Source organism: Ailuropoda melanoleuca, chromosome 6, assembly GCF_002007445.2.
Source record: "Ailuropoda melanoleuca isolate Jingjing chromosome 6, ASM200744v2, whole genome shotgun sequence".
Taxonomy (NCBI): Eukaryota; Metazoa; Chordata; class Mammalia; order Carnivora; family Ursidae; genus Ailuropoda; species Ailuropoda melanoleuca.
Window position 1 is genome coordinate 74,706,029 of NC_048223.1, and position 12,022 is coordinate 74,718,050.

Consider the following 12,022-nt stretch of genomic DNA (forward strand, 5'->3'; position numbering starts at 1 on the left):
AACTGACTAATTAATTTATTGACAAATACAAAATTGTATCTCAGGTGCCAGCTGCTGTCTGATGACACGGGTGCCCACTGCAGACTGGTCACTGGTCGCACTATGGAGCATATTCCATCTCCCCAAGTAGTTACCATCTTCTTTCTTTTTCCTTTCCCTGGATTAGAATACATAAGGCCACTCTCTCGCCCTCTAGCTGACGACAGGCACTCAGTGCAGTATAGTTGTGCGTGGTCACATGGCCGTCTGCAAGCGGTCCAGAACTCCTGTCAGGCATCACTGCAGCTTGGTGCCCCTCATCCTCCGGCCTGGCAACCGCCGTGCTACTCTGTGCTTCTGAGTCTGTCGTACGTGCCACATACGTGAGGTCATGCAGCGTTTGTCTCTCTGCCTGGCTTCCCTCACTTCGCAGAGTGTCCTCCAGGTTCATCCATGTCGTCACAGATGGCAGGCTTTCTTTTTTTAAGGGCCAGTCCTTTAGTCATTATCTTTATGCCGTGCCTGTATGGAGAACCTGCCAGTGTCCGGACGCTGTAAGAATTGCGTCTGAGCCTTGTGACAACCCAGGGAGGCTGTTGAGACTGTCAGTCCTTTTGCAGTGCACAGGTGAGGCAACTGTCTGGGTAGAGTTAAGCCGTTTGCCCCAGGTTTCNAGTAGTCCTTTAGTCATTATCTTTATGCCGTGCCTGTATGGAGAACCTGCCAGTGTCCGGACGCTGTAAGAATTGCGTCTGAGCCTTGTGACAACCCAGGGAGGCTGTTGAGACTGTCAGTCCTTTTGCAGTGCACAGGTGAGGCAACTGTCTGGGTAGAGTTAAGCCGTTTGCCCCAGGTTTCCACGCTCGTGCATGGGATGGGGACTCGCACAGGCTCCGCTGCCTCTTGGCCCGATGCCCTTTTTCCTCCCACAGTGATTTGCCATGCTGTGGCCTCACCAGATGGACCCCTGTGGCCGTGTTGCGTGCTGCCTCCGTCGCGGGCTGTGGGCTTCTCCCGGGTTGGAGAGGCGAAAGAGGCGGGCTAGAGGAGTGCAGACCGGAGCTGCTAGCCTGGAGTTCTCTTAGCAGCAGCACGGAAGAGGAACTTCGACGTGGCTTCTCATTTTCCTTTCCACTTTAAACCCCTAGGCAATGAGGAGAGCCATCTCCAGGAACACGGCCATGCTCGTCTGTTCTACCCCCCAGTTTCCTCATGGCATCATTGATCCTGTCCCGGAAGTGGCCAAGGTACACGGGAGAAATTGGCTGCTGGGCCCTCAAGTTGAGATTTAAAAATAGAATCTAATGGAACAGTACGCGGCAAGGAGAGGGAGGTGTGGGTTTAGATTTGTGCACAAGTTTCCCGAGCCCCATAGGAAGCCCTACAGCTCTGTTTGGAGCCTCAGAAAGTTACTGGCTTCTGCTGTGGGAAGAAGACTTTGTTAAAACTGGATATTCTGAAAGAGTACCGGCATTTCGATTCAGCCGGGAAGGTGAGCTGCATGTAGGAGCCTGCCTACCAGAGGCTGGCATCCAAGAGCACCGCCCCCCAGCACCCCCTCCGCCCCACTCTGCAGTTACTAAACCGGGACCTTTCCCCTGCATCAGAGGGCTACTCGCCTCCTGCTTGATTTTATAGTGAGGTTGAGGCCCTGCATATTTAAATATAAAATACCACATTTCAGAGGAGTTATTGTGAAGCCTGAATACATTTGAAAGGTGAGCTTTATTAGGAATGTCAAACTAGCCAGTTTTTTAAAGCCTGAAAGACACAGTCTATAGTGGTCTGTGGTTACAGCACACCTTTCCACCTGTGTCTTGCAAAGTTTTTGTTATATGGCTATACGTGAAATTCTCTTGTGGTCTTTGTTTTTTGGAACTAGCTGGCTGTCAAATACAAAATACCTCTTCACGTAGACGCTTGTCTGGGGGGCTTCCTCATCGTCTTTATGGAGAAAGCCGGATACCCGCTGGAGCAGCCATTCGATTTCCAGGTGAAAGGCGTGACCAGCATCTCAGCTGATACCCACAAGGTGAGATAGGGAAGGGACCAGTGTTAATCAGAGTAGGCAGTTGATTATTTCAAATACTATCAACGAAATAAGTTGGTTAAAGCATTAACTTCTCGCCCAAAAAGTAAAATTAAATCTGGCTCTTTGCTCTCACCCGCTTAGCTGGTTCTGGTGACAAAGTATGGTGCTAAAGGTGACACGTGATTGTGAAAAGGGACCTATTATCTTTGTGGCGTATGGCTGAGAGAGTTTCTGCCCTCATGACTATATGTAGCCGGGACATGCCAGGACAGCGGCCCATAGAAAAATGTTCCCTGAAGCTTTGCGATTCTTTGGGGGGGGTGGAGGGTAGTGATGAAGTTGATAGTGGAATTCCTGAGAGGACTGTGCTGGTGCTGTACCTGCCACCCTGGCTGCCAGCCCTACGTGACAGCAGCCTGCTAAGGGGAGAGTCCCTTGGAAAAGGGAAGAACCGCGTGCTCAGGCACATTCGGATGCCGCCACCCCTGGTGGCCGGGAACTAAGTCTAGGTTGGTCAGGAGCGCTGTGAAGCTACATGCGGATGTGGGAGAAGTAGCAGCAGCCTCGGGAGTGGGTGCTTTGTTCCGACGATGCTCGCAGAGCTCGTTTTCATCTCGAGTCTAGTGGAGACCTGTTCTGCACGCGCTTCCTCTGTCAGGCTCTGATTGGATTTCGCCTCGGCCCCCTGCCCCCGCCCTCCGCCTTGCCGTCTCTCCCCGTGTGGGCCAGGGAGTGGAGCTAGCTCCGTGTTTGCTGCCATGGCAGCTCACAAGGAGGGCACGTTTCTGCAAGGAAACCAAGTACGTAGGTTGTTTTAGGCTGGATTCAGTAGCTTCTAGATTCTGAACACCATAATGTTCTTACAAAGGAAGTACAATATTGAGCAAAAGAGACGGGAAAGGAGTCAGGGCGTGAACTTAGTTGCTCCAGGTGTCATGAATTCCGGCCTTTTCCCCAGTTTCCAGTGGAATTTATCTTTGCTTGCATCCCGACGCACCGCGCTGGAGTCCTGTTGACATCAGAGAAACCACGTGCTGGCGAGGGGGGCTCGCACGCCTCAGCCCTCAGAGGGCATTTCAGCCCCATCCCTGCAGCCCTCCACCCTTAATGTTCTGAGTTTGAGTGTTCGTGCGAGGGGGCGTGGCGGGACGCGGGCCGTGAAGGAGCGTGTGCGTGAGGAGTTGGCGGGGCGGGCCTGCCTGCGGAACCGCGCTCACCTCTCTGCTTCTGCCCCGCAGTATGGCTACGCCCCCAAAGGCTCCTCTGTGCTGCTCTACAGTGACAAGAAGTACAGGAGCCACCAGTTCTTTGTGGCCACAGACTGGCAGGGCGGCATCTACGCTTCCCCGACCATCGCGGGCTCCCGGCCCGGAGGCATTAGTGCAGCCTGTTGGGCTGCCCTGATGCACTTCGGTGAGAGCGGCTATGTCGAAGCCACCAAACAGATCATCAAAACCACTCGCTTCCTCAAGTCAGAGTATGTGTGGAGGACTGGGGTTCTGCCTCGTCTCTTGCTTGGTCTGCCCGTAGGCCCGAGGCATCTGCCTGGCCACGCACCCATGCTCGCAGCCCATTCCCCGTCCCCCAGCGACCAGGGGTTGAGGACAGCAGCTTAGCAGTGTGGTGCCGGCCTGGGAGGAGACGCTCCCTTGCTCTGCTGGGACCTGGAGGGTCAGACCCAGGCTTCATCCAGAGGCCATCGTGTCTCCGAGGGCGTCTTCATGGCCGACAGCTCTTACCAAGCGCTGATACGCCGTGCAGCTTACTGCTCTAGACGGTGGTTCTCGCACCTGAGCGTGCGTCCTCATCATCGGGCGCGCCTGTCGCGACGCTGGCTGCTGGGCCCCACTCTGGNGTTCACTAGACTTGTGACTGCAGTTTCATCCTGCAGTGGGCATTGGAGATTTAAATCAGATTCTGTAATCCTGATATGTTTTTGAGCAATGTAAAATGCTCCGTCCTGACTGCATCTGGACGAGTAGCAGAAGTGTAAAGAGACCGCACGCTGGTGATGTCTGGGGAGATAGGGCATCTTTCCATACAGTGTAGAGATTTTGCTCCTTCCTTTTTCGTAGTTTTTACTCTCGTGACCCAGGATTGGGCTCAGCCACTAAAGCCACATTTCCTTCTGGAAGACACGCGGTGTCTGTTCTGCAGAGCGCATCCCAGACCTTACCTGCTGCTTCATCAGACACCACCAAGATAAGGCGGGACGTGCGTGCCGACAGCTGTCCCTCGCTCCACTCTGTGGATGCCATCTCTTCTTTATTCCAGGTGACCTCTGGGGGAACAGAAAGCATACTGATGGCCTGCAAAGCTTACCGGGACCTGGCCTTTGAGAACGGGATCAGAACTCCAGAAATGTATGTATGTGTGGCTTTTGGGTTTATCTGTTTGGACTACTGCGGTTGGAAACAACCTGACCATCTGTTTTCTACTCCTCTTCCCTCTTCCTCTGGCAATTCCAGTCCTCATTCATCCTGTCCTGCACCCTTGACCCTTGTCCCTTCACATTCCACCGAATCCTAAGTGGATCAGCCAGTTAATTTTAAAGCTCATCCCCTTTCCCAACCCCCAAGTTTATACGTGGTATATGCTGAAAGCAAGAATGAGACCCGTTTTCTAAAAGTGACAGAGTAACAGGACTACATCTTTGAATTCTGTGATGTTTATTATAAGTGATCTGGAGCCTAAGGAAAACTCTCTAATTCCCTGAAGTTCAGTGAAGGTTACCTAAATATAATAGGCCACCTCAGGGTGCTTCCTAAGAAAATTTCAGCCTGAGGGCTGTTTTCAGGGAGGAGAAATTTTTTAAATCTTTTTGAGATTTACCCATAATGCCACCCCATGGACATAACTTTGATATTTGGCTGCATTTTTTTCTCTAGACCCTCCCTTTGCCCAGAGTGTGTGTACTACATCCTTGGGGTTCCTGGCTTCCCACAAGTGTCAGTGACTAAGGGTTGCATGTGATCTCATGCTGTGCGTCCTCCTTAGCCTAGGAGACTAAATCAGGCCGCCATCTTTCTCCATACATAAATCGTAGTGCTCGGTGCTCAGTGATAGGGTCTTTCCTTTCTTAAAGGGCGCACAATGATTTTGAGAGTGCAGTAATTTAGAGAAGTTTGAAAGCAAATACTTAACCATGACTCAGTCTCCTTTCCAGTGCTATGTGTCTTTTTTTGTTTTTTTAAGTAAGCTGTACGCCCAACGTGGGCTCTACTGAGCAAGCCAGCCAGGCACCCCCATTTCAGTATATTGGGAGCACTGCTTCCAAGTGTGTAGGAGCAATAGGAATTATAGTTTCTCACAGGCTCGTGGGCTTGCAGACCTGGAAGGAACCGCTGACCTGATATAAGCAGTCTCGGGTTCCTGCTTGGCCACGTGTCATGTCAGTATGCCCCCGCCAACGGCTCCCTGGCTTTGGAGGGCCAACACGAGAAGGCTCTGCCTGATGCCGCTCTGATCCAGATTCCCAGTCCCTCGTCTTCTACCTGTCAGCCCTAATTTATGCTTTGGGGGTTTCCTAAACCATATGGAGAAGATTTCTGCAGAAAATCAGTTGACCTCTTTTCCTTTGTGCTTAAAAAGAAAAGTAAGACAATATAAACACTTGTAAAAATGTGAGGAAAATAATTAGAAGTTTACTCCTGGTGATGTAGGTGAGCTGCTAACTAGGCTCTCTCTTGAACCCTGTTTTTATCTGGATTTCATTTCCCTCTTCCCTTTTAGTGTGGCCCCCCAAAGTGCCCATGCTGCGTTTGACAAAGCAGCCAATTATTTTGGGATGAAGATTATCCGGGTCCCGCTGAACAGAATGATGGAGGTGGATGTTCGGGTGAGTCCCCGAAGGGCCGTTCCGGCCATGGATGGTGAGGAGCGGGGACAAACCTGACTGACTGGCGTTTCCAGCGTCGCGCGCAGAGAGGCTCCAGAGGCCTTTGACTGCAGGCGCCGGAGCTGACAAGCTGCCACCGGCCGGTGATGGAACGCGGCTCAGGGTTTTCATAAATTCATGAGCTCTGATAGCAAGAAGGTCCAGGCCCTGACTTGAGACTTTGCAGATCCGGGTATTGCTTCCACAACATCCCTTTCTCCTCTCTGTAAAATGAGCACAGACTGACTTGCCCTAGGACGCTCCCTGTGGTTTTCGTGGGCCCGAGTCCATATCCTCGCCAATCCAATAGTCACTGTATCTTTTCAGAACTAAACTACCCAATTTATTAGCACTAGCGTTATGTCCGCCGGCCATCTTTATTGACATATTAACTGACTAATTAATTTATTGACAAATACAAAATTGTATCTCAGGTGCCAGCTGCTGTCTGATGACACGGGTGCCCACTGCAGACTGGTCACTGGTCGCACTATGGAGCATATTCCATCTCCCCAAGTAGTTACCATCTTCTTTCTTTTTCCTTTCCCTGGATTAGAATACATAAGGCCACTCTCTCGCCCTCTAGCTGACGACAGGCACTCAGTGCAGTATAGTTGTGCGTGGTCACATGGCCGTCTGCAAGCGGTCCAGAACTCCTGTCAGGCATCACTGCAGCTTGGTGCCCCTCATCCTCCGGCCTGGCAACCGCCGTGCTACTCTGTGCTTCTGAGTCTGTCGTACGTGCCACATACGTGAGGTCATGCAGCGTTTGTCTCTCTGCCTGGCTTCCCTCACTTCGCAGAGTGTCCTCCAGGTTCATCCATGTCGTCACAGATGGCAGGCTTTCTTTTTTTAAGGGCCAGTCCTTTAGTCATTATCTTTATGCCGTGCCTGTATGGAGAACCTGCCAGTGTCCGGACGCTGTAAGAATTGCGTCTGAGCCTTGTGACAACCCAGGGAGGCTGTTGAGACTGTCAGTCCTTTTGCAGTGCACAGGTGAGGCAACTGTCTGGGTAGAGTTAAGCCGTTTGCCCCAGGTTTCCACGCTCGTGCATGGGATGGGGACTCGCACAGGCTCCGCTGCCTCTTGGCCCGATGCCCTTTTTCCTCCCACAGTGATTTGCCATGCTGTGGCCTCACCAGATGGACCCCTCTGGCCGTGTTGCGTGCTGCCTCCGTCGCGGGCTGTGGGCTTCTCCCGGGTTGGAGAGGTGGAAGAGGCGGGCTAGAGGAGTGCAGACCGGAGCTGCTAGCCTGGAGTTCTCTTAGCAGCAGCACGGAAGAGGAACTTCGACGTGGCTTCTCATTTTCCTTTCCACTTTAAACCCCTAGGCAATGAGGAGAGCCATCTCCAGGAACACGGCCATGCTCGTCTGTTCTACCCCCCAGTTTCCTCATGGCATCATTGATCCTGTCCCGGAAGTGGCCAAGGTACACGGGAGAAATTGGCTGCTGGGCCCTCAAGTTGAGATTTAAAAATAGAATCTAATGGTACAGTACGCGGCAAGGAGAGGGAGGTGTGGGTTTAGATTTGTGCACAAGTTTCCCGAGCCCCATAGGAAGCCCTACAGCTCTGTTTGGAGCCTCAGAAAGTTACTGGCTTCTGCTGTGGGAAGAAGACTTTGTTAAAACTGGATATTCTGAAAGAGTACCGGCATTTCGATTCAGCCGGGAAGGTGAGCTGCATGTAGGAGCCTGCCTACAGAGGCTGGCATCCAAGAGCACCGCCCCCCAGCACCCCCTCCGCCCCACTCTGCAGTTACTAAACCGGGACCTTTCCCCTGCATCAGAGGGCTACTCGCCTCCTGCTTGATTTTATAGTGAGGTTGAGGCCCTGCATATTTAAATATAAAATACCACATTTCAGAGGAGTTATTGTGAAGCCTGAATACATTTGAAAGGTGAGCTTTATTAGGAATGTCAAACTAGCCAGTTTTTTAAAGCCTGAAAGACACAGTCTATAGTGGTCTGTGGTTACAGCACACCTTTCCACCTGTGTCTTGCAAAGTTTTTGTTATATGGCTATACGTGAAATTCTCTTGTGGTCTTTGTTTTTTGGAACTAGCTGGCTGTCAAATACAAAATACCTCTTCACGTAGACGCTTGTCTGGGGGGCTTCCTCATCGTCTTTATGGAGAAAGCCGGATACCCGCTGGAGCAGCCATTCGATTTCCAGGTGAAAGGCGTGACCAGCATCTCAGCTGATACCCACAAGGTGAGATAGGGAAGGGACCAGTGTTAATCAGAGTAGGCAGTTGATTATTTCAAATACTATCAACGAAATAAGTTGGTTAAAGCATTAACTTCTCGCCCAAAAAGTAAAATTAAATCTGGCTCTTTGCTCTCACCCGCTTAGCTGGTTCTGGTGACAAAGTATGGTGCTAAAGGTGACACGTGATTGTGAAAAGGGACCTATTATCTTTGTGGCGTATGGCTGAGAGAGTTTCTGCCCTCATGACTATATGTAGCCGGGACATGCCAGGACAGCGGCCCATAGAAAAATGTTCCCTGAAGCTTTGCGATTCTTTGGGGGGGGTGGAGGGTAGTGATGAAGTTGATAGTGGAATTCCTGAGAGGACTGTGCTGGTGCTGTACCTGCCACCCTGGCTGCCAGCCCTACGTGACAGCAGCCCGCTAAGGGGAGAGTCCCTTGGAAAAGGGAAGAACCGCGTGCTCAGGCACATTCGGATGCCGCCACCCCTGGTGGCCGGGAACTAAGTCTAGGTTGGTCAGGAGCGCTGTGAAGCTACATGCGGATGTGGGAGAAGTAGCAGCAGCCTCGGGAGTGGGTGCTTTGTTCCGACGATGCTCGCAGAGCTCGTTTTCATCTCGAGTCTAGTGGAGACCTGTTCTGCACGCGCTTCCTCTGTCAGGCTCTGATTGGATTTCGCCTCGGCCCCCTGCCCCCGCCCTCCGCCTTGCCGTCTCTCCCCGTGTGGGCCAGGGAGTGGAGCTAGCTCCGTGTTTGCTGCCATGGCAGCTCACAAGGAGGGCACGTTTCTGCAAGGAAACCAAGTACGTAGGTTGTTTTAGGCTGGATTCAGTAGCTTCTAGATTCTGAACACCATAATGTTCTTACAAAGGAAGTACAATATTGAGCAAAAGAGACGGGAAAGGAGTCAGGGCGTGAACTTAGTTGCTCCAGGTGTCATGAATTCCGGCCTTTTCCCCAGTTTCCAGTGGAATTTATCTTTGCTTGCATCCCGACGCACCGCGCTGGAGTCCTGTTGACATCAGAGAAACCACGTGCTGGCGAGGGGGGCTCGCACGCCTCAGCCCTCAGAGGGCATTTCAGCCCCATCCCTGCAGCCCTCCACCCTTAATGTTCTGAGTTTGAGTGTTCGTGCGAGGGGGCGCGGCGGGACGCGGGCCGTGAAGGAGCGTGTGCGTGAGGAGTTGGCGGGGCGGGCCTGCCTGCGGAACCGCGCTCACCTCTCTGCTTCTGCCCCGCAGTACGGCTACGCCCCCAAAGGCTCCTCTGTGCTGCTCTACAGTGACAAGAAGTACAGGAGCCACCAGTTCTTTGTGGCCACAGACTGGCAGGGCGGCATCTACGCTTCCCCGACCATCGCGGGCTCCCGGCCCGGAGGCATTAGTGCAGCCTGTTGGGCTGCCCTGATGCACTTCGGTGAGAGCGGCTATGTCGAAGCCACCAAACAGATCATCAAAACCACTCGCTTCCTCAAGTCAGAGTATGTGTGGAGGACTGGGGTTCTGCCTCGTCTCTTGCTTGGTCTGCCCGTAGGCCCGAGGCGTCTGCCTGGCCACGCACCCATGCTCGCAGCCTATTCCCCGTCCCCCAGTGACCAGGGGTTGAGGACAGCAGCTTAGCAGTGTGGTGCCGGCCTGGGAGGAGACGCTCCCTTGCTCTGCTGGGACCTGGAGGGTCAGACCCAGGCTTCATCCAGAGGCCATCGTGTCTCCGAGGGCGTCTTCATGGCCGACAGCTCTTACCAAGCGCTGATACGCCGTGCAGCTTACTGCTCTAGACGGTGGTTCTCGCACCTGAGCGTGCGTCCTCATCATCGGGCGCGCCTGTCGCGACGCTGGCTGCTGGGCCCCACTCTGGAATTCTCATCCGTCCATCTGGAATGGGAGTCTGAGCACTTGCGTGTCTGGGAGGCCCCCGGTGCATGGTGGAGCTGCGGGTCCAGGGCGCACGCTCGGAGACTCGCTGGTGGAACGGCATCGGAGGCAGAGGGAATGGGAAGGGCGGGCGGGGAAACCCAGGGCTGAGACGAGGCTAGGAGGAGGCTGCACGTTTGTCTGACACAGCTCTTCGTGTGCCCCCGGCTTGTCTGCGGTTCACCCGCACTGGGGAGGCTTTTTCAGAATCTGGAGGGCAAGTGAAAGTGGCCAGTAGGCATGTCTCGTTCGAACAAAGCCTGCATATACCCGGCTGATAACACCCATCTGTTGAGAACTGCTCTACCATTTCTTGCTTTAGGGATTACATATGTGACTTTTTAATTTGCAGAGATGGAGGGGTTATTTTGCCAGGATTTTTTTTTTTTAAGCGTGTCTTTTATGCCTCAGACGCCCCTGGGGCACATCATAATTTGGGAGTTGGGCAGACAGGGTAGGAGCCAGTGATTCTGACTCATTGGAGCTCAGTGGGGTTTGGGCCTTTGAATATTTGTAATATTTGGGAACCACTGATCTCAGTCTCGCTGCCTGATTTTCGAAGGTGAGCGACCTGAAGCCCTAAGAGATAGATTGTGTTATAGGAGACACATTGCATGATTTAACAGGAGTATATGTGGCTGAAATGTCCTTTCTGTTCCTTTTTTTGTTTAAGACTGGAAAATATCAAAGGCATCTTTGTTTTTGGGAATCCTCAGTTGTCTGTCATTGCTCTGGGCTCCCGAGATTTTGACATCTACCGACTGTTTAACCTGATGACTGCTAAGGGCTGGAACCTGAACCAGCTGCAGTTCCCGCCCAGGTAAGCCGGAGCGGCCTCCTGCCCTTCCTTGCTCCGGGCCTTCCCAAGAACCCGGGTAGCAGGGTGAGCCACAGCCTAGAGACGGACAGCGAGGGCAGCGCTTCGGGGCCGACAGAGTATCTGTGGGCTCTCGTCTCGCCACCTGGAATTACTCAGTATCAAGGACGAGACGATGAGCTTTTCAATTCTGGAGACTGGTGGTCGGTCATGAGCCCCTCCACCGTGCCCCTGCCCTCTTCCTGGGCTGTGTACTCCCCACCCCATCTTGTACACTGCCATCAGATTGCCTTCGCCGACGCGCTCCTTGCCTGAGTCATACTTAGCTCAGAACCTTCCACAGGGCCTCTGATCATTCAGACCCACTGCTCTGTCCTGTACTATGCTTCTGTCATCTCATCTCTCACAGTGCCTGTAAATAAAGAGCACACCCCGACAGCAGAGGTCTCCCCGGTGTGCTCCCGAGCCTTTGACCTCGTGGTGCCCTTGCCAGTCCCCCCTGGACTCAGCTTCCTCCTCTTCCTGATCCCTCTGTATCTCAGTTTCCCTCTAGGGGGCGTGAGAGTTTCTTCTGTGCCTTCAAGCCCTTCAAGACCCCTATGGCCCTTTGTCCGTGAGGCTTTATCATCTAGGAGGAGAGCATCCGCTTGGCGGTCCCATGGCTGAAGGCACAGCAGTTGACAGCTTTTGAGGGGAGGGGTGGGACAGAACAGACAGCCGTACTCCTTCTGTCGGTTTGTTGTTGCTCACGTGGAGGCATGAAGCCGCCGTGCCGGCCCGTGCTTGACAGCCCATGTATTTGAGAGCCCCGAGTCCCAGGACTGGGAACACTTGTCACAAATAACATGAAAAAGCGAGCAGTAAATTCCAGTATGTGGGGCTGCTGTATTTTAGAACTTTGCTTTCTTTCCCCAAGGTTCATCTCTGCCTGTCTCTCTCTTCTCCCGTAGTATCCATTTCTGCATCACGCTAGTACACACCCGGAAGCGAGTAGCCATACAGTTCCTAAAGGACATCCGGGAGTCTGTCACTCAAATCATGAAGAACCCTAAAGCAAAGACCACAGGAATGGTAGGGATGCTTGGGATTTTCTTCTTCCCGTGGAAGTTTAGGTGTCGGGGGGGGTTTGGGAGAACCAGGTGACCTCGAGTCTGTTCCTGCCTCTGTCCCCTCTGCGTAACCCTTATTCCTT

General features: G+C 52.9%; 2 protein-coding genes across 3 annotated transcripts in view; both read left to right on the plus strand.

The window, feature by feature from the left end:
* SGPL1 (sphingosine-1-phosphate lyase 1) overlaps positions 1 to 12,022 on the plus strand; it is a 59,420-nt gene that overhangs the window by 44,502 nt on the left and 2,896 nt on the right. The window contains exons 10-14 of one of the 2 annotated variants that reach the window (XM_011234153.3): positions 1,128 to 1,226; positions 1,862 to 2,011; positions 3,250 to 3,488; positions 10,687 to 10,833; positions 11,781 to 11,901. In XM_011234153.3, coding sequence (XP_011232455.2) covers positions 1,128 to 1,226; positions 1,862 to 2,011; positions 3,250 to 3,488; positions 10,687 to 10,833; positions 11,781 to 11,901 — 756 coding nt within the window. Of the gene's footprint in view, positions 1 to 1,127; positions 1,227 to 1,861; positions 2,012 to 3,249; positions 3,860 to 10,686; positions 10,834 to 11,780; positions 11,902 to 12,022 lie in introns of those variants that run through there. The other variant, XM_034662643.1, reaches the window with a different exon arrangement.
* On the plus strand, positions 3,895 to 9,317 carry LOC117802692 (sphingosine-1-phosphate lyase 1-like). Its single transcript, XM_034662644.1, has 5 exons — positions 3,895 to 4,374; positions 5,744 to 5,849; positions 7,221 to 7,319; positions 7,954 to 8,103; positions 9,062 to 9,317. Exons 1-5 carry the CDS (start codon positions 4,316 to 4,318, stop codon positions 9,209 to 9,211), a joined length of 564 nt encoding a protein of 187 aa, XP_034518535.1. The 5' UTR covers positions 3,895 to 4,315; the 3' UTR covers positions 9,212 to 9,317.

Bases quoted from the DNA above. Each gene is read 5' to 3' on its own strand.
- LOC117802692 (XM_034662644.1), top strand. From the start codon at position 4,316: ATGGCCTGCAAAGCTTACCGGGACCTGGCCTTTGAGAACGGGATCAGA. The intron at 4,375-5,743 runs GTATGTATGTGT...CTTCCCTTTTAG, and splicing joins GGGATCAGAACTCCAGAAAT to TGTGGCCCCCCAAAGTGCCC. The intron at 5,850-7,220 runs GTGAGTCCCCGA...TTAAACCCCTAG, and splicing joins TGATGGAGGTGGATGTTCGG to GCAATGAGGAGAGCCATCTC.